Consider the following 17648-nt stretch of genomic DNA (forward strand, 5'->3'; position numbering starts at 1 on the left):
TATTATTTAAATTAAACTCATAAGCCTAATTCCACATATCCTCATAATAATCCGCCTTCTCACTAGGTGAAAGATACCGCCCAGGCGGGAGCATATAAAGCTGCCCATCATCCTTCACCCCAAAGGCACGAAGCGTACTCTGCACATCATCCCAGGCCAGTATCCTACGACGACAACAGTAGAGAAGAACACGAACAGCAAATCCCTTGCCCGGACCCAACTCCCCACCCTCCCCAAGATTCTTGTCCATCGCCCCCCGTTTCTCAGCATCCCGGATCGCTGCATCGAGCTTTATCCGATCGCCGGCCTTGATAACCCCTACTTTCGTCTTCTTCGTCAGTTTATCGCAGAGTAGAAAACCCGGCTGTGAGTTCCGCACGGTCTCCCACTCCCCCTGGCCGTTTATGCCCTTGTACGTCCACTCGCAGCTTTTGCTCTTTTGGCCGTGTAGGATTATTGCGAAGTCGCCTTCACCTGTGAGTGTTGGTTCTCGTCGTCTGCCGATGTATAAGGTGTAATCTTGGTCTTCCGGTGGACTGCCTGGTTGTGAGCTGCGTCGACTTCCGACGAGGCTGTGGATACGCTCGGTGAGGCTTTGGCGGCGCCCTGACATGATCGAGTTTCTGTAGGGGGAGTGATGCAAGGATACTGCAGAGTAGGGTTTACGTGAGGGCGAACAAACACAGGAGTATGGGTTATGTTTGTGGTTTTTATAGTTTCTTCTTGACTATGTTTATTGTTGCCTCTATGCTTTCACATCGACTAAAGGTAAAGTGAACAAGTCTTTCAGATCTCAAAGTATTTACCCTGGGAGCTCAGAAAGCGCCACATCAGCAGAATAGCTATGTAGAGCAATGACTGTTTACACTTCAAAGAATATCAGGGTTGATAAAGACTATTATGATTATACCAATGAAAGAACCAATCAAGCATCGCTTATTGTCTTAATATCTTGAAATAATTCTATAACAGGTTTGTGCTTAATTCACAAGCAGTGGATAATCTACCTAATCATCCCTGGCATGCTTCTCGGACATCTCCAAGCCGAACGAGCACTGGGCATATGCAGACCGTGCGTTGTGGATCTCCACATGTTCGTTCGAACTCTATGCACAGTCCCTGAGACCACGCGAGTCTCAAGGCGCATAAGTATAACAGCTGGCAGGTTTATCATGCCTTGTACAGTGTAGACTGTAGCGAAGTCCTGTACAGACTCATCCTGCCACAACAGAGTCCAAACTATATCGTCTACCGTGGTGAAGACAAGACCAAGTCGAGTGGGGACCGTTCAGCATGCAAGAACTAGAGCAGTTGGGAAGTGGACCGTGCGTTGTTAATGTTGTTGAAAACTTAATGTCGGTGAGGTGAAGTCGAGCTGTCACTAAGACAATTCTACTTTTTAAACTCTGGAATCTAGCCAAAACACATAATCATGTTATAAACTGGCTTTTATAGTTACAGAATACCCGTGCTCGATCCATGGAAAGCAAGTAACGGGGTGGGGGAGACAGAGGGCTAGGGGAGCTAGGGCCAACTAGGGCATCGTCGGTGTTTAGTGGGAGGGGTCACCGAAAGTGCGGTGTAACTTTCACGCCCAACGCGCCGCCAGCGCACTTTTCTCCTCAATTGGACTCCTCGAAGTCATTTCATACAGTTTCTGATTTCTGCTTCGGTGTCTTCTAACCAGACAAGTATACAAGTCTCGTCGCAATGTTACTAAGGGATGAGCTGAGCGAGGCGATAGAGTCACCGCCATTTTGGGTTGAATCGGACGAGGAATCGAGTGAGGACTCAGAGGATACCAATTCCGAGTCAGAAGATGGAAGATACAGCCTGGGAGGCCAGATCAAGGAGATTATCCAAGCGCTGAACGACATCCGGTCCCAATTGGCTGAGCAGAATAAGTACCTGGATGTGCTCACGGAGAAATACATAGCCAGGCCGGCGCAGATCACTTTCACGGAGGACGAATGGGAGACTGAGACTGATGAGGAGGATCAGATCCAGTGGGAGGATAGTGTAGAGCCTGTCGAGCACGAGGTGCAGGCTCTTCCAGACGAGGTATGTCTGCTTATCCAAGGGCGAGCCTACCCTGACAGTCTAGCAGGTCAATGTCGCTTCCGCGCGAGAATGGACGAAGGAAGCCAGACTGGCCGAGGCCAGCAGTGCCCAGCATCGCTATATCCTGGGCTTCACAGTCGCTACTGTATTCTATCTCCCAATGGGTCTCATCACAGTAAGTTTGGCTCGGCAACCTGCGAGTTCTCGAAAACAACTAACGCCAGGCAGTCCTTCTTCGGCATGCATCTATTCAAATCAGATGTCGCCATGGAGACTTCACAAACACCTATCATCCCCATCTTCCTCATCTTGTCTCTCACGACGTATGTCTTCGCGGCATGTGCACTCTGGCTGGTCCGAGACGGAGACAAGGTCAAGAAGATGATCAACTCTTGGAGCCCGGCAGACATAAACCAAACAAGCCAGAGACCCTCGAATCTGAGACTTCCAAACCTGATGCGAAGAAGGAAAGCATGGGAGGCGGCTCTCTAACGACCTGCCACCGGCAGCCATAACGACCGTTACGGGATGCATTGCGTTGCATTGAATGGACATGAATACATGATTGATATACCCATGAAGCGAGCATCTTACCGTTCCATTTGTTGTGTACAGTATACAAAGTGTAAAAGTGTATTCTAACTGAAGCCCATCAAACAAGTGGAGGCAAAATCTTACACGTACTCATAATCGCACTCAACTTATCCATATAATCCAACTCCCCCTCCGCAAGATCATCCTGCACCCAGACCTTCTGCATGAATGCGCGAGTAAGGAACATCCAGCGCGACGAAGCAGCCTTATCAGTCCGGTCAACAAGGTCAAGGACCATGCGCCGATCCTCGTCGGTCCTTGCCTCGCACCCGAGGATAAACAACGGGAATTGACGCTCGCATAATCCCATAGACGCAAACATGGTGAATGCGCGCGATATCCGTTGTTGCGTTTTGGATTCTGGTTCGAGCAGATTCCCTGTTGCGCGGTTGAGGTAGACGATCATGGCTAGGTGGAAGAGCTCGAGGATGGGATCTGATGTCACGGAGATAGAGAGAGAGCCAAGTCTCCAGCTAATGTCATTCATGAAACTGCGATAGTATTTCTGGTCGATGGTGGTGGAATGCTGCTTCGCAGCCAGCATATCGCAAGCCTCCGTGAGGATGATCTGGAGGGTATTCGCAGTAGACGAAGTAGCCGGCAAGATAGCCGGCAAGATGGGGGTATCCTCACACTCATCGAATCTGCACTCTTCTTCAGGCGTCGTATTACTCGATGGAGGGTCCTGGCCTTTTGGCAGAGGATACCAGTGCAGCGAACTAAGACGCGACAGCGCATCGTGGTAATGCACCCAGTCCAATAAGATGTTGAAGTCGCTGTCGTGTTTGTATTGAGACAGAGACGACGCCCGTATGATACTCTTAGCACCAGTGATGTACCATCTCCACTGTCCTGATGTACATGATGCTCTGTGTATTTCAAATGAACACAGCAGCATCCCGGCGGCGACGTGCTGCATTGCTTCGATGTCGCTGATGGGCCCGCTCGATGCAGCGGCTAGGGCTTCAATTGCTGCGATTTTAATTTCAACGGCCTTCCTGTGCACGCCATAGCGGTGCAGCGAGGACAGGCCTAGTATGCCTTGCCGGACTGCAGTTGCAGAGTGGGATGTTGTCGATAGAGCCAGGCGCATGAGCGTCTCACCCAGCGCCACTGGATCGTGGCCGAGAATCGTCAAAGCTTGAGAGGCCGTGCATTGAACTAGTCGTAGTCAGTCCTGGCTCTATCCATGGTTTAACCACATCATACAGTATTGAAGTAACTGATTATCACCGTCACTATACGTCGCCCCGTCAAAAGGCATCGGCACTCGTAAAGCCAGCCGAGCATGCTCTAAGGTATACACTTAGCCACATCCCTTACAATCAAATAAGAAGACTTACTCTTCGACGACATCAGCAGATACTGATGCATCTCAATATCCCAAGACGACGCATTAACATGATACGCCATCGAGGACTGGCGCACCACGCCTCGCCCGCGCACCGGTCGGCCCACCACAGCGCGTCTGGCATCGTTTGCTCTCGGCCAAGAGAGACGGAGGCCATAGCCCTTGCAGCTCCGATCTGCCCGTGTACATTGACTGCATACAGGGACTGCGCGGTCGCAGGAGATGCGCCGGTCTGGTATTTGTCAGCAGTGGATGGGGCCGGATCTGGAGATGCTGGCAATGTACCTCTACAAGTCCCACAGCTTCGTTTCATATTATCCGGTTCTGGAATATACAAGTAGTTAACCGGTAAGGTAGATGTATGTAGGTCGCACAAAGTTGCCCTGGATGGAGATGACGGGGGTTGGGTGGTGATAAGTAAATGCTGGGGTTTCAGCTACAAGATCAGCCCTAGTAATCGGATGCTGGGACGAGTAAGCCACCACCAGAATATCGTCCAATGAAAGTTCCACAATGATTAAGCTTAACTTTGCAGGGGATAGCTCGTACTCCATAACAGCTTGGCGGCAACTTTTTGCGGCGCTAAATCTGGTGGATTCAGTGGATTGAGATGGATTGAGATGGACCCTCAGAGAGGCGTTTTCGAAGTATACGAGACTAACATGGATTTCAAATACAGAGTATAATGCCTCGCTTTGAAATTAAGACATCAGAGAAGACCAGGGACTCGGGTATAAATATGTCTATACTTCACGTCTACTCTGCCTTCATCTCAGCAGAACCAACTACAGACAATAACCCTACAAATCTACATTCAAAATGCCATCCTACGTCATCTCCGGAGCCTCAAGAGGCATTGGTGTATGTACTCTATCAAATTCTTCAAGATAAACACTGACAGTTGTAGTGGGGGTTCCTGAGCCAGCTATCTAGCTCTCCATCCAACACCGTCATCGGCCTCGTCCGCAGCAAACCTGCAACCGATCAAAGGGTCGCAGAGGAGCTAGACGGTCGCTCTAACGTGCATATCCTCCAAGCAGACATCACCGACTATGCCGCACTCCAGGAGGCAGCCGCTGCCACTGCGAAGATTACCGGCGGTGGCCTTGACTACCTCATCGGTAATGCCGGTCTTGTCGTGCAAGAGCTGGACCCTATCGGTGTCATGTACGTGCCATAATAGAGGTTTACTACTATGTGGAAGAAGCAAAAAATAACAAAACTTAGGGACGAAAACCCCTCAGAATTCGAAAAGACCCTCCTCGACAGCTTCAAGACGAACTGCATCGGAAACATCCACCTGTTCAGCACCTTCACCCCGTTGATCCTCAAGGGGACTGTCAAGAAAGTCATTTCCATTTCCAGCGGACTGGCAGCCACAGAATTCGCCATTAAATGGGACTTCGCAATAAGCCCTGCGTATGCAATCAGCAAAGCGGCCCAGAACATGGCGACGGCCAAGTTCAGCATGCAGTACGCTAAACAGGGGGTGCTGTTTATGAATATCTGTCCAGGGCTGGTTGACACGGGGCATACTACTGATTGTATGTTATATCTATACAAACTATTCTGCAGTTGATGCTGACGGTTTCAGTGACGGATGAAGAGCAGGCCAAGATTGCGCCGATGGTACAGGCATTCCAGCAGTTTGTCGGTCCTTCTTTCCAGGGTCCTAGGCCTGTGGAGGATACGGTTCTGGATATCCTTGCTGTGATTGAGAAGTCGAGTGTTGAGAATGGGGATGGGGGGACTTTTGTCTCTCATAAGGGCGATACTGAGCACTGGGTTTCTTAGTCGATTGTATCATTTGAGTCAGTCATTGGGCTTAAATGAATTGTCTAGTACTGACTGCAGACCTGGATAGCGCTTTTTTTCAACCATATTTATTATCTACCCGGGAGTTCCTGCCCAGTCACTTTAGATAATATTATATAATTATATAATATTATGAATAGAAGATGGCACAGCATCTTGTAACCAAGTAACTCCTATTTAACAAAGAAAGGTCAATATATAGTAGCTGATTTATAAGCTGTAACAAGCAATCGTAGATAGGCTGAAGCAGCGTAGTGACTGCAACTGTCTGTCTCCATTGCACTTGGGGTCTCGACCTCTCCCAGCTGCCAGATACTGTTGCTACCACATATACTGTCATGTTATGGACACAAAAAAAACGTTGGTCGTCTTCATTGGCGTGCCAAGGTGCCAGAAAGGAAGGTAAGCTTGGTCCTTTGAATGCTAATGCTGTATTATGTATCAAGTGTGCACTCATAGTCGAGTGATTGGAGGTATCACTTTGATGCCATTGAACAAGACCTAGGGCTACAGCGTGTCACGGGAGGCTCAACATCGCAGAAGAGAAGTGACATATAAGGAAAGAACAACAGTGGCCGTTCTGCATTTATAATAAGGACACTCGTTCCTTCCTCTTTTTGGAGTGTTGGTAGCTCCTTCCTTGGTAACCACATGTTATTCAAAGCAAGAACGACCAATCCAGGCTCTCTCTACTGTAAAGACACCACCAAACTCCCTTTCCCCCCATCAACCCACCTCCCGTTCTCCCCAGGAACCTCAATCCACCCCCTCGTCCCCCTCGGCGTATCCCAAGTCACCGTCACTTCTCCACCCTCAACAGCAAACCCCGCCCTGAACCTCCCCAGCCCAGTCGTAAACCCCGCCTCAGCCTGGTCAAACCCCTCAAATGTAAAAGTAGCCGGCTTCAAACTCCACTCCACACCACGGGGCTTCGTAACACGCAATCCAACGGCGTATTCAGTTAATGTCGATGTGGGCCCACTGCTCCATCCGTGCGCATGAGATACATAGCGCGGATCATTTCTGTACCCCCTGTCGCCGCGGTATCCCCATGTTCCATTCACGAGATATCCCTCTGGAACGGTCGATTCGGTTCCGTTGGGATGCGAGATGTACCACCCCCATAGATTATGGATGAGCTGGAGAGCGCGCTCCGGGTATCCCGAGGCAAAGTGGGCCTCGAGTTCTATGGATGAGATGAAGGGGGAGATGTTCCCTGGGAGTTCGGGGCTGGAGGGGCCTAGGGGCGTCCAGTTTGAGACTAGGTAGGAGGAGATCTTTGATGGGGCGGTGCTGTTGGGTGGGAAGAGGGAGAATGCAAGGGCCATGCTGTTTGCGTCTTGGGGGTGGAGGGTTGAGTTGGGGCTGTCTTTTAGGGCGCCGATGGAGGGGTCGTAGAGGTGCGTTATTATGGCGGTGCGCAGGGAGGAGGCGAGGGCTGTGTAGTTCTGTGGGCTGGTGTCTGCGTAGGGGGATAGGAATGCAGCGGTTGTAAGGGAGCGGTAGAGACTGGACTGGTTAGCAGAGCATATCTCTGGGTGATTTGGTGACATACAGCATGTTTGCGGAACTGGCGAGGGTGTCATAGTTCCAGCGGCCCCAGTCCGCAGTCTCGGTGGCATTCATGATGCCTTCCGGTGTGATCTTGTTGATGCTGTAGTCCAGGGCCTTGACATACCGCGGCCAGATATCGGACAGAAAGTCGTATTCCTCGGTGAACAGGAAGTAGTTGTATGTCCCAATGATGGTCCATAGATGATATGCTATACTTCATTAGCACTCCCAACCCACCAAATGCTTGAATCGCAACGTACTATCACTATCGGCCTTCAAATACGGCGGTCCAGCCTTCGGCAACAGCCCACTCGGCGTCTAAGATATCAGCATCGCAATCTCTATCCCAAGGCTTCAGCTACCTACCTGATTATCCCAAATAGCAAGCAACGCATTCTTCGTGCTCTCCAAATCCCCCGTACTAACCGACACACTCGGCACCGCAACCCCCATATCACCAATCCACACCCACCGATCCCTCTTCGCCCCATCAAGCAGCAGCGTCTCCCCAGGCCCGCAAACCGCATCATTCGCCCACCCCGTCGTTGAACTAATCGACGTCCGACACGTGGTTCGCGGAACAGAGTTCGTCTGCAGGGTATACGCGCCGGTATACCAGATCCGATTGAGGAGGTTGTCAGAGGAGTGGAAGTAGCCCTGGTATGCGCGCAGATTGGGCCAGGTGGGCTGGTATGATATTTCCAGGGTTATATTCTTGATTGTAAGAGTTCCTCCTCCTCCTCCTCCTTCTTCTTCCAAGAATAGCGTCAGGTATCGGAATCCCCCGCGGAGTTTCGCGTCGGGCATAGTATACACCCCATCTCCATCTCCGTCGGACAGAGTAGCAGATAAAGCGCCATCAGCACCAGTCCCGCCATTTGAATTATCGGACTCCCTTCCTATGTAGTCCTTTGCCTCGGTAAATGCCAGCCCGAGTGTTAAATTCGGCTTCGACGCCGTATACTCAACCGTCAGGATCCCTCCGACTTCAAGACCAAAGTCGAAGACGAGCCCTAAGTCGCTACTTGTGAGGGATGGTGTGGAGTCGCTCGGGTAGTCTGAGATGTATTCTCCCCTTGGAAGGGATAGAATGGATTTTGGCTGGATGGATCGTGAGCCTGGGGCGTAGTTGTTTGAGTCCCAGGGGCCGGGGAAGGAGGGCGATGAGGGCCCTGTGCATGACGAGTTCCGCCAGCATGAGGCTAGTGTCCCTGTAGCGAGGGCGAGTATGGGTAGGAGTATCATGTCATAAATTTTCGAGTCGTACAAAAGATGGAAAGATTAAGAAATTTGTTAATGTTTTATTTGCTGGCTATGTCATGGATCTACATGGCAATGGCTTGTAATTGCTGGCTTTATTTGTCCGTCTTAGCGACTTGGAGACCCCAACCCTGGATCGGCCGTTCTGGGGAATCTGGGGATTTAATCTGGCTTTGAGTCTGTCGGTCGTCTTTACCCCGAGATGATCTGCTTTTTTGGTTACTCCACGATACCCCCAGAATCATGATACCATATAGCCTCAGCATCACCAAAACAATTCTAACACTCCCCCGTAGAACTCCCTCCCTCACAAACCTCCCCAGTACATTCAAACCCCCTAGGCCTCTTTACATTCCCACAGAGATACTCCTCCGCCTTCGTCCCATTCCCCAGCTCCAAATCCACCCCAACCAGGCCGAGATTCGTGCACGGCGCAACCGCACTACACTGCAGGCTAGCGACGCGCGAGGACTCCGTCGTCCCGTGAAGATTCGCGACGGTAATGTCCCTGATCTGGAACTGCGAGTTGGTGCAGTTCCCGTCGCCGGGGGCGCCGATGAAGCGGGTGCACTGGGAGATTGCGACTGCAGAGCCGCGGAGGGAGGTTGTCGTTAGGTTGTTAAAGTGCATGTTTGAGGCATCTGTTTCATTAGTTCTACTATTGCCTTTAGAATAGCAGTAGAGGGAGTGCTTACAGCCCAGTCCGCCCCCGCCGCCGTTGGGCGGGTATCCGTTTTGGTCGTCGGTCCAGGTTTTGAAGTATACCTTGTAGCATCTATCAGCGGGCGCTGTGCACAGAATGGAGAAGACGTACCGCGTGGAGTGTGTTATCGAAAACAACATTCTCAACCTTGATCCTCTCAACCGTCTCGAACTCGTCCTTGAGCTGGCCAATGCTGCCTATTGCGATGCCCAGGCCGTTGTGGAAGTGCGAGTTCTTTAGCGTGATATCGGTGCTATTCGCTTTGAATGAAATGCTGTCGTCTCCGTTGTATACAGTCAAGTTGTTGAAGCTGATATGCGACGATCGAATTGTATCCGCGCCATCCGTGTTTGCTATAGTCAGTCAGTATATACTGCAGGATTCATTCAAGTGCAGGACGTACAGCTATCCACCCGATTCCCCGTGTTGTTCACAAAGATCCCGTCAAATTCAACATGGTGGGAGTATATAATCGACAGCGTCCTATACCACACCATTAACAGTCTACCCACCCATCGGAAGAATACCGACATACCACATCTGACTGCGCAAAAAGTTAACACCCTTGACAACCGAGTTCGTCAGCCCGCTAAGCGTCAACGCATGCGGCCTTCCTGGGTAATTCGACGTATTCTCCTGCTCCTGTATCCACTCGTACCAGTAGTCGCCGTTCCCATCGAGCGTGCCAACACCATGCCCATTTACCCGTACCCTATCACCACCCAGGATCCACGCAGTCGACTGGTTCTGGTATCCGACGGGCAGGGAGTGGTTTAGCCAGTAGGGGATGTTGGTGCTCCACTGCCATTACTATCAGTTTGCAAGATCTTATGGGTTGTGGGTTGTGGAATGGGTGGTGGTGGTGGTGGTGAACAAACCAGCAGTCTCCCTTGGATGTCAACATCGACATCATGAAGCCAGGAAATGTTCATCGCGGAGTTGACGTAGTATGTTGTTGGCTGGAAGACGACTTTCCCCCCGCGGCCGCACCGCTTGAATGCGGAGATGATGGCCGGGGCGTCGTCGGTTTTGTTTGTGCCCGAGGCTGGGATGATGCATGTTTGTCTGGGAGATGGAATTGCTGCATCTGCAAAGGTCAGTGCAGTAAGGGCAGTGAGGATCCAGGCGAGATGCATTGTGTTTGTTGTTGACTTTGAGATTCAGAAGGGCAGTCGTTATATGCTCGGTGTGCAATGCTTTAATATATTAAATATTGAACTAGGGGTATCATTGTACCGAGTAATTTTCTTGGGTTTTGTCAACAAGATACTAAGAAAGAGGGTAGTAAACTAAGTTTTTAAGATTAAATTAAATGTATTAAAAGAGCTAAATATCAATAATTTACCCCAATAATCTATTGCAATTTACTCCACCTTAACAGGAACTGACTCATAGGATTTAGCCCCAGGGCCAAATGTAGTGTGCTTATTTATACAGTAATTGGTTCGTGTTTATAATAGTGAGATAAACTATCATAAATCGAAGAAATGGCTTCACCAGACTCAGCAGACCCCGGTCTCCAACCACTCGACCCAAAGCTCTTCAGAGACGACGACGACGACGAAGACATCTTCTGGAAACAGAAACTCAACGCCTTGATCAACGGCACAGTGACCCCATCCGAAGCAGCCACAGACTATGACTCGTGTGTCGTGGAAGACGCCAACAGACGCCACGCAGAGCTCCTCAAAAGACCTGATCCCAGAAACCTCACGGCCGAAGAGGAAGAGCGCCGCGTGCCGAGTATGCGCGCGATCGCACCAAATCCCAGCGGCGATATCCAGCTTCTCTTCCCGTGGATCGCCACGCTGTGCTCTGCTTTCCCGCCGCATCACGAGAAACAGACTCGGATTATCCGGTTTCTGGAAGCGCTGCGAGACCTGCCCAGGCGTGATGTCCTGGATGGTGTGCCCCCTGAAGATCCCAATGAGCCCTATTACACCATTACATTATGGCCACTTGGAGGAGGATGGAGGGGATTACCTGAGGTGTTTTTACTTGAGTCATATGGTAGTTAACTATATCATGTTGCTTTTGCCTGAAGTATAACTGACAACAGTAGAATTCTCCTATCCATACTCCCATATCGAAACCCCCGGAAGCGAAACCCAGCTTCGTTGGCGCAATTTCCAATCTGCCATTGCACGGCTCACCTCGTCGGGGCTGATTGACTGCGGGTTCCTCTCTGCCCTCGAGGATATTCTCCCCTCCAGCGAGTACTATCGCGACCTCGAGAAACGCAAGGTCGGAGGGCCAAATAGAGTCGGGGGTGATGTGATCGCGGCGGCGCAGTGGATTTTATGGCCGGAGCAGGGACGATATGTATATCGAGAATGTAGAACGAGGGATGATATCGATGGCCCGAGGCAAATGTGGAGTATGAAGGGCTGGAGGCAGTGGAAAGAGCAGTTCGGGTTTGTCGCTGGGGATGAGAGATTCGGGCAACAGGCACGGGCTGTGGCGAGGTTGGCCCGGCATCAGATGTTGGCTTACGAGGCTGAGTTGGTATAGAGGAGTCAGGCAGGTATATTTACTAAGTTAATTAGGCCCTTAGATTTACTTTTATAGACTATTTAGGTAGTATTATTTTTCACTAATTACTAGGATTATATTTAGTATTGGAGTGTGGCACGAAACGGCTGAATTCCCAAGATCATTATGATATGCTGCTATCCCAGCCTACCATGATTTTGCACGAATGAGATGCCTCCTATCGTGAATAAAATGCAGGATCAAGATCAATTTTGTGGGGGATGCGGGGTTCATTAACACTGCATTCAACCGACCTTCGGGCAAATTGGCAGCGAGATCTATTTGAGTGCATATATACGGTTGAACATCGGTATGTCACATCGATGTAGGTCTGTCTTTACTATAATTTATGCAAGAGTCCGAGATACAGAAATAAAAATGGACAGTCTACTTCCATAAGTTATTTCATGGGCTGGGCTGGCCATGTGCGATCAGATAATCTTATCAAGCATGCAGCTTCTTAAGTCCGAGCTGTTCCTGTCCAGGATTTGACTCCCCCCGTCGAGTCGACCATGCCACCGGGTTCACTCGTGAGCTGGTCGTAGGACGGTACGAGGGATCCAATAACCCCCTGTAGCCATACAACTCACACTTTGGCTTCTCCAGGCAGTATCCAGCATGCGAAACCTTGATATCGCCTAGTCGGAGCCGATACTAACTCCGAGTGAGTCACGAACATCGAAGTACCGAGACCCAGCGATTCGCATGCAATGATTATCTCCGAGACTCGGGTTCGCAGTAGGTTGTTGTCTTGGTATTCTCCTCCGATTCTCGGGGCTATCTACCGCATCCGATCACAGGGACTTCGAGTTGTAGCGCTGGGCTCTCCACTCGAGCCGATGGATGGCGGACGAGAACAATTCACTGGCCCGAAGAATCTGGCTGGCTTATGCGATCCGGGGCTCGTAGCGGAATTCTTTCCATGTCCGAATAACGTCATTTCTGCCAGCCCTCTCGGTGATATGCGCTTGAGCAAAGGATGTATTTAAACGAGGTCTCCCCTCTTGATACTCGGATGGTACAACTTTCAACCTATCTCGAAGTTCCAAAGCCACTACAGTACTCACCATGTCAGACAGACAGACCCGACAGCGCTCCCAGCTCTCTGTATGTCCAGTCCAGCTTCTCTTCTGCAAACTGCACAGAACTAACAGCACCAGAGAGAGGAGGGCCGCGAGCTCAAACTCCTGCACTTCATCCTCAACCAACCAAACATTGACTCCGTCCGCGGCAATCCGCAAGCCGTCCTCGACTTGATCGACGAGTTCTCGCAAACCTACGCCTTCATGACCGTCGGGCCCGAGAAAGGCCCTATCGTCACCGACCTCATCAACGAGCGCAAACCACACACCATGATCGAACTCGGTTGCTACGTCGGCTACTCCGCCATCCTGTACGGTGACGCCGTCCGCCGCAACGGCGGCTCACGCTACTACAGTCTCGAGCTTAATGCTGAGTTCGCGAATATCGCGAACAAACTTGTTGAACTTGCAGGGTTGAATGGGTTCGTGCAGATCCTTGTTGGCCGGAGTGATGTGCTCCTGCATCAGCTGTTTGACACCGGTGAGGTAAAGCAGATCGAGCTGCTGTTCATCGACCACTACAAGCCGGCATACACGCTAGACTTGAAACTGTGCGAGCAGCTCGGGCTGATTGTGCCCGGGGTGTCAGTAATTGCCGCAGATAATGTGATTCACCCTGGGAACCCGCCGTATCTGGAGTATGTGAGGGCTTCGGTGGAGAAGAAGCGGGCAGAGGCAGAGAAGGGGCCGGTGACGAGTTATACGACCGAGGGGTTCTCGGAGAGGACGAGCGAGGCGTATATGGGGAACGAGAATGCGCCGAAGTTTGAGATTCTCGGCAACCCGAATCTGGTGTATGAGAGCGTGTTGAGACAGCCGGAAGGGTATCACGTAAGTTTCCTTTTCCCTTCCCCCTCCTTTTTTTACCGTGGATAGTGGCTAATTGGGTAGGATGCGATTGAGGTGACGCGGTGTGTTGGTTGAGGAAGTGAAAGCAGAGAACGGGGATGCTGTCAGGCCGCCGGAAACCAGTCGCCGGCCCCGCTGAGCCAAAGTTGCCGTCGCCAGGACCTTCCTCGCTTCCCCCCCACGCCTCTGTTTCCAGCTTCAAGCCGTTATTCTTGCATTCTGCTTAGAAATATAATTGAAAAATCTCTATCGCAATTGCCAATTGTCCCTATATAATCTAGTCTATCCTCCCCGCTTCTGTTCTTCTCGCATCTATCCCACCTTTTTCCGTGTTCCCCTCACCTGTATATTACCCCACCATGGCCTCCAAGACCTGGAACGTCGGAGTCGTCGGCTACGGCTTCAGCGCCAAAACTTTCCATATCCCTTTTATCCAGGAAGTTCCTCAGTTCAAGCTGTATGCTGTTGTCCAGCGCACCCCCAGGCCCGATGATGATGCCGAGAAGGACCACCCCGGGATCAAGTCCTACCGGAGTGCGGAGGAGCTAGTCCAGGATTCCGCCGTCGATGTAGTCGTCATCACCACCGCGCCTGAGCTACACTACTCCCTGTCCAAGTTGGCGCTGGAAAATGGAAAGCACGGTGAGTCCACGGGCACCAAGATGAAGGCTTCATAGGACTTCTTGCTAATGGCCGGAAGTTGTCTGCGAGAAACCGTTTACCCCGACCTACAAGGAAGCTGCCGACCTCGTCGCCATCGCAAAGAAGCAAAACAAGTTCCTCGCCGTTTACCAGAGTATGTAGTCATCTGACGACTGTGCTGTCCTCTGGGTGACCTGCTAACCTGACCTAGACCGCCGGTGGGACGCCGACTTCGTCACCCTCTCCAAGCTCGTCAAGACCGGCGCTCTTGGCCGCGTCGTCGAATTCGAATCCCACTTTGACCGCCACCGTCCCGAGGAGCCCGCGCCTACTGTCTCGAAGTGGAAGAACAAGGTTGTTCCCGGTGGTAGCGCGATCCACGATCTCGGATCCCACTTGCTAGACCAGGCAGTACATCTGCTCGGCAAGCCGAACCGGGTGACGGGCTTTGTTGGCACGCAGCGCGAAGTCAACACTTCCGGTTATGAGGATTCGTTTACCGTGCTGCTGCACTATAACAACGGGTTACTCGTTACGGCGAAGGCTGGTGTTGTGAGCCCCGAGGAAGAACAGTTGAGGTTCTGGGTGAGGGGTGAGAAGGGGAGCTTTAAGAAGGTAGGTCTTCTTCTCGTTCAAATAGTCAGGACATATGAGTTAACATAGGACAGTTCTATCTCGATATTCAAGAGGACCAGCTCAAGGCTGGCGTGAAGCCTAGCGACAGTGGTTATGGCAGAGAGCCAAGTGAGAGATACGGTAAGCTCAGTTGCACTGAATATGCGCGCTGCAAATGTTAAGCTGATGTTGTTATAGGTACCCTCACCACTATTCAAGATGGCAAGCCCGTCCGCGAAATCACTCCCACAGTGGAACCACCCACCTGGTCCGAATACTACCGGAAGATGGCCCGGGCTCTGGGAGGCGAAGGCGAACTCCCTGCTAGCGGAGATGAGGCCGCGGAGGTTATTCGGCTGATTGAGGTGGTCCAGGAGAGCTCCAAGCAAGGGAAGACTTTGGACTTCTAGTTGGAGTCGCGTGGGGAGTGCGGAGTGAGTGAGGAGTATACAAATACCTCATGCGGAGGCCGGAGTATACTCGGGGTTGGCTCGGGTCCCGACTCGTGGTCGAGCTGCAGACGATCTGCAAAAGGTAAATCCCCAATAGGGTATAAATCAAAATAGTTCAACGTCTGCATAAAGAACCTGAGGAATCGAGACTTGTTCACGAAACTTGTTGCTGCATCAGCACTCTATATCTGAATATCATAATACTAAGACACGCATAGGGCAAAAATACATGACCTCATTGTAATAAAATACCAATTACGTACAAGGATCTCCGGCGGTCCGCAAGCTAAGCCAATTGCGGATTTCTGTTACCCAACACAAACTATATGAGTGGAAGAGCCACGAAAGGATGCGCGCTTCATTGTTGCGACAATTGCGAACTGAGCGTCTCCGTGCCTGTAATTCTCGCCCTTTTCTCGCTGCTGACAATTCCTCTCTCCGCTCTCCGCGGAGACACGGCTCTGACGGGTGAAATACGGCTTGGAGCTGTCCTTGTCATGCCTCAAAACAGGGCTTGTCGCTCTCTCTCAGATCTCCCTTGAGACGACCATGACCTGATGACCTGACACACTTCGCTTTTTGTTCCGTTGCTTTTCGTTCGGAGGGTGAGACTTTTAGTCTGGGGTAAGGCTTGGCCCGTCTTTATTCTTCAGCCTGGTGGATATATAGTCCCGCTTCTGACCACGCCTTACAGCATTGCTCAGGCACGTTCTCTCCCTTGCTCCGCTGCTCCTCTTGGTGTTTTGGTGGCGTGTGCTGTCGCTCGCTCCTCGATCCTTATATTCTCGCTCTTTCTCGACTTGTCTAGTTGTGAGGTTTACCACTTGGACCGTTCCAACCAGTGCTTGCTCGAGAGCATCGACCCGAGGAAGCCTCGAAACGTTGAAACCTCACAGTGACCATTTTTTCTTTTTACACCATACCAACATATGCACCTATAAGCCAGCAAAGCAAGGCGCCTAAACATGACGGCGGATGCGACGCCAACCGGTGGCGCCGCGCGCACACATTCACATTCTTCCCGCCGCTCATCTAGCCATAGCCATAACCATGGCCATCACCGCCGCCGCAGCATCGACTTCTCGCGGTGGCACTTCGACATCGATTCCGTGCTGAACCCGTTTGTTCCACCGCCGCCATGGCACTGGATGCCGCGCCCCGTCTCTCATTTCCTGGGGTATAGAGGGGAGCATCCGCAGAAGGCGATGGGGAATCTCGTCATTGCCTTCTGGTCCCTCATTGGTGTTTTCTGTGGCGTGCTGCTCGTTGCGGAGGTTTCGCTTCATGTTCCCGCTTTTCAGAACCATAATGCGCCGCTTATTGTGGGCTCTTTTGTATGTTGATCTGACACGACCTTGCCTGACCAGGGACTAGATCTAGTTGTTTGCTAACAAGTTTACAGGGTGCAGCAGCCGTGCTGGAGTTCTGCGCCGTCGAGTCGCCCTTTGCTCAGCCTCGAAATGCATTATTTAGCCAACTGATCGCGAGTGTCATCGGGGTTGCAATTGCGAAGCTGTTTGCCTTGAACCCTAGCGCGCAGAATAAACCCGAGCTTGCCGGATCCCTCTCTTGTGCTATCACCACGACGCTGATGGTTCTTACGAATACGGTTCACCCGCCGGCCGGGGCGACTGCGCTACTCGCCGCCACGGAACTCCACGACGTGGGCTGGTGGCTGATCCCGATCATGTTGCTGGGGGTTGCTCTGATGTTGACGGTGGCGCTGATACTTAATAACATCCAGCGCCGGTTCCCTGTGTATTGGTGGACGCCTCACCACGTTGGCAGGGCGAAGATGCAGCCGAAAGAGTCGCAGGATATTGAGAGCGCGCCGGAGGTCAAGCCAGAGAATGAATTTGGGTCGTCGGAGTCTGATGACTACTCGGAAGACATGCAGGTCATTATTCGGCCTGGGAAGGTTGAGTGGTCTGACAACCTCTGGCTGAATGCGGATGAGAAGGAGGTTTTGGAAAGGATTAGTGAGCGGATGAAGGAGTAAATGGCCATCGGGCTATGAGCTAGACATTATACCTAGACACTTAGTACATACTCATACATACTTATTAGTATATATATAATACATGAATAAAACATTTCGCTTCGACCGACTTGTTCCGAGTACAAGATCAATAGAAAGG

General features: G+C 51.3%; 10 protein-coding genes across 10 annotated transcripts; 6 read left to right on the forward strand and 4 right to left on the reverse strand.

The window, feature by feature from the left end:
• Positions 1 to 25: 25 nt before the first annotated feature.
• APUU_20509A (uncharacterized protein) lies at positions 26 to 613 on the reverse strand (the record flags this gene model as incomplete). The annotated part of the gene is made up of 1 exon (XM_041699158.1): positions 26 to 613. One exon carries the CDS (start codon positions 611 to 613, stop codon positions 26 to 28), a length of 588 nt encoding a protein of 195 aa, XP_041552271.1.
• Positions 614 to 1710: 1097 nt separating this feature from the next.
• Positions 1711 to 2553, forward strand: APUU_20510S (uncharacterized protein; the record flags this gene model as incomplete). Its single annotated transcript, XM_041699159.1, has 3 exons — positions 1711 to 2061; positions 2108 to 2236; positions 2290 to 2553. The coding sequence occupies 3 exons, from the start codon at positions 1711 to 1713 to the stop codon at positions 2551 to 2553; spliced, it is 744 nt and encodes a 247-aa protein (XP_041552272.1).
• A 160-nt stretch (positions 2554 to 2713) lies between these two features.
• On the reverse strand, positions 2714 to 4068 carry APUU_20511A (uncharacterized protein; the record flags this gene model as incomplete). The annotated part of the gene is made up of 3 exons (XM_041699160.1): positions 2714 to 3816; positions 3865 to 3948; positions 3999 to 4068. The coding sequence occupies 3 exons, from the start codon at positions 4066 to 4068 to the stop codon at positions 2714 to 2716; spliced, it is 1257 nt and encodes a 418-aa protein (XP_041552273.1).
• Positions 4069 to 4825: 757 nt separating this feature from the next.
• On the forward strand, positions 4826 to 5800 carry APUU_20512S (uncharacterized protein; the record flags this gene model as incomplete). The annotated part of the gene is made up of 4 exons (XM_041699161.1): positions 4826 to 4867; positions 4914 to 5173; positions 5234 to 5550; positions 5601 to 5800. 4 exons carry the CDS (start codon positions 4826 to 4828, stop codon positions 5798 to 5800), a joined length of 819 nt encoding a protein of 272 aa, XP_041552274.1.
• Positions 5801 to 6510: 710 nt separating this feature from the next.
• On the reverse strand, positions 6511 to 8620 carry APUU_20513A (uncharacterized protein; the record flags this gene model as incomplete). The annotated part of the gene is made up of 4 exons (XM_041699162.1): positions 6511 to 7330; positions 7377 to 7584; positions 7636 to 7693; positions 7742 to 8620. 4 exons carry the CDS (start codon positions 8618 to 8620, stop codon positions 6511 to 6513), a joined length of 1965 nt encoding a protein of 654 aa, XP_041552275.1.
• A 294-nt stretch (positions 8621 to 8914) lies between these two features.
• APUU_20514A (putative exo-polygalacturonase) lies at positions 8915 to 10474 on the reverse strand (the record flags this gene model as incomplete). Its single annotated transcript, XM_041699164.1, has 6 exons — positions 8915 to 9276; positions 9331 to 9400; positions 9450 to 9691; positions 9742 to 9821; positions 9874 to 10139; positions 10217 to 10474. 6 exons carry the CDS (start codon positions 10472 to 10474, stop codon positions 8915 to 8917), a joined length of 1278 nt encoding a protein of 425 aa, XP_041552276.1.
• Positions 10475 to 10825: 351 nt separating this feature from the next.
• APUU_20515S (uncharacterized protein) lies at positions 10826 to 11849 on the forward strand (the record flags this gene model as incomplete). The annotated part of the gene is made up of 2 exons (XM_041699165.1): positions 10826 to 11348; positions 11401 to 11849. 2 exons carry the CDS (start codon positions 10826 to 10828, stop codon positions 11847 to 11849), a joined length of 972 nt encoding a protein of 323 aa, XP_041552277.1.
• Positions 11850 to 12938: 1089 nt separating this feature from the next.
• Positions 12939 to 13876, forward strand: APUU_20516S (O-methyltransferase; the record flags this gene model as incomplete). The annotated part of the gene is made up of 3 exons (XM_041699166.1): positions 12939 to 12977; positions 13031 to 13783; positions 13844 to 13876. 3 exons carry the CDS (start codon positions 12939 to 12941, stop codon positions 13874 to 13876), a joined length of 825 nt encoding a protein of 274 aa, XP_041552278.1.
• Positions 13877 to 14160: 284 nt separating this feature from the next.
• APUU_20517S (putative NAD binding Rossmann fold oxidoreductase) lies at positions 14161 to 15468 on the forward strand (the record flags this gene model as incomplete). Its single annotated transcript, XM_041699167.1, has 5 exons — positions 14161 to 14443; positions 14502 to 14597; positions 14655 to 15058; positions 15112 to 15199; positions 15257 to 15468. The coding sequence occupies 5 exons, from the start codon at positions 14161 to 14163 to the stop codon at positions 15466 to 15468; spliced, it is 1083 nt and encodes a 360-aa protein (XP_041552279.1).
• A 1007-nt stretch (positions 15469 to 16475) lies between these two features.
• Positions 16476 to 17509, forward strand: APUU_20518S (HPP family protein; the record flags this gene model as incomplete). Its single annotated transcript, XM_041699168.1, has 2 exons — positions 16476 to 16844; positions 16913 to 17509. 2 exons carry the CDS (start codon positions 16476 to 16478, stop codon positions 17507 to 17509), a joined length of 966 nt encoding a protein of 321 aa, XP_041552280.1.
• Between the last annotated feature and the right edge of the window lie 139 nt (positions 17510 to 17648).

Source organism: Aspergillus puulaauensis, chromosome 2 (assembly GCF_016861865.1).
Source record: "Aspergillus puulaauensis MK2 DNA, chromosome 2, nearly complete sequence".
Taxonomy (NCBI): Eukaryota; Fungi; Ascomycota; class Eurotiomycetes; order Eurotiales; family Aspergillaceae; genus Aspergillus; species Aspergillus puulaauensis.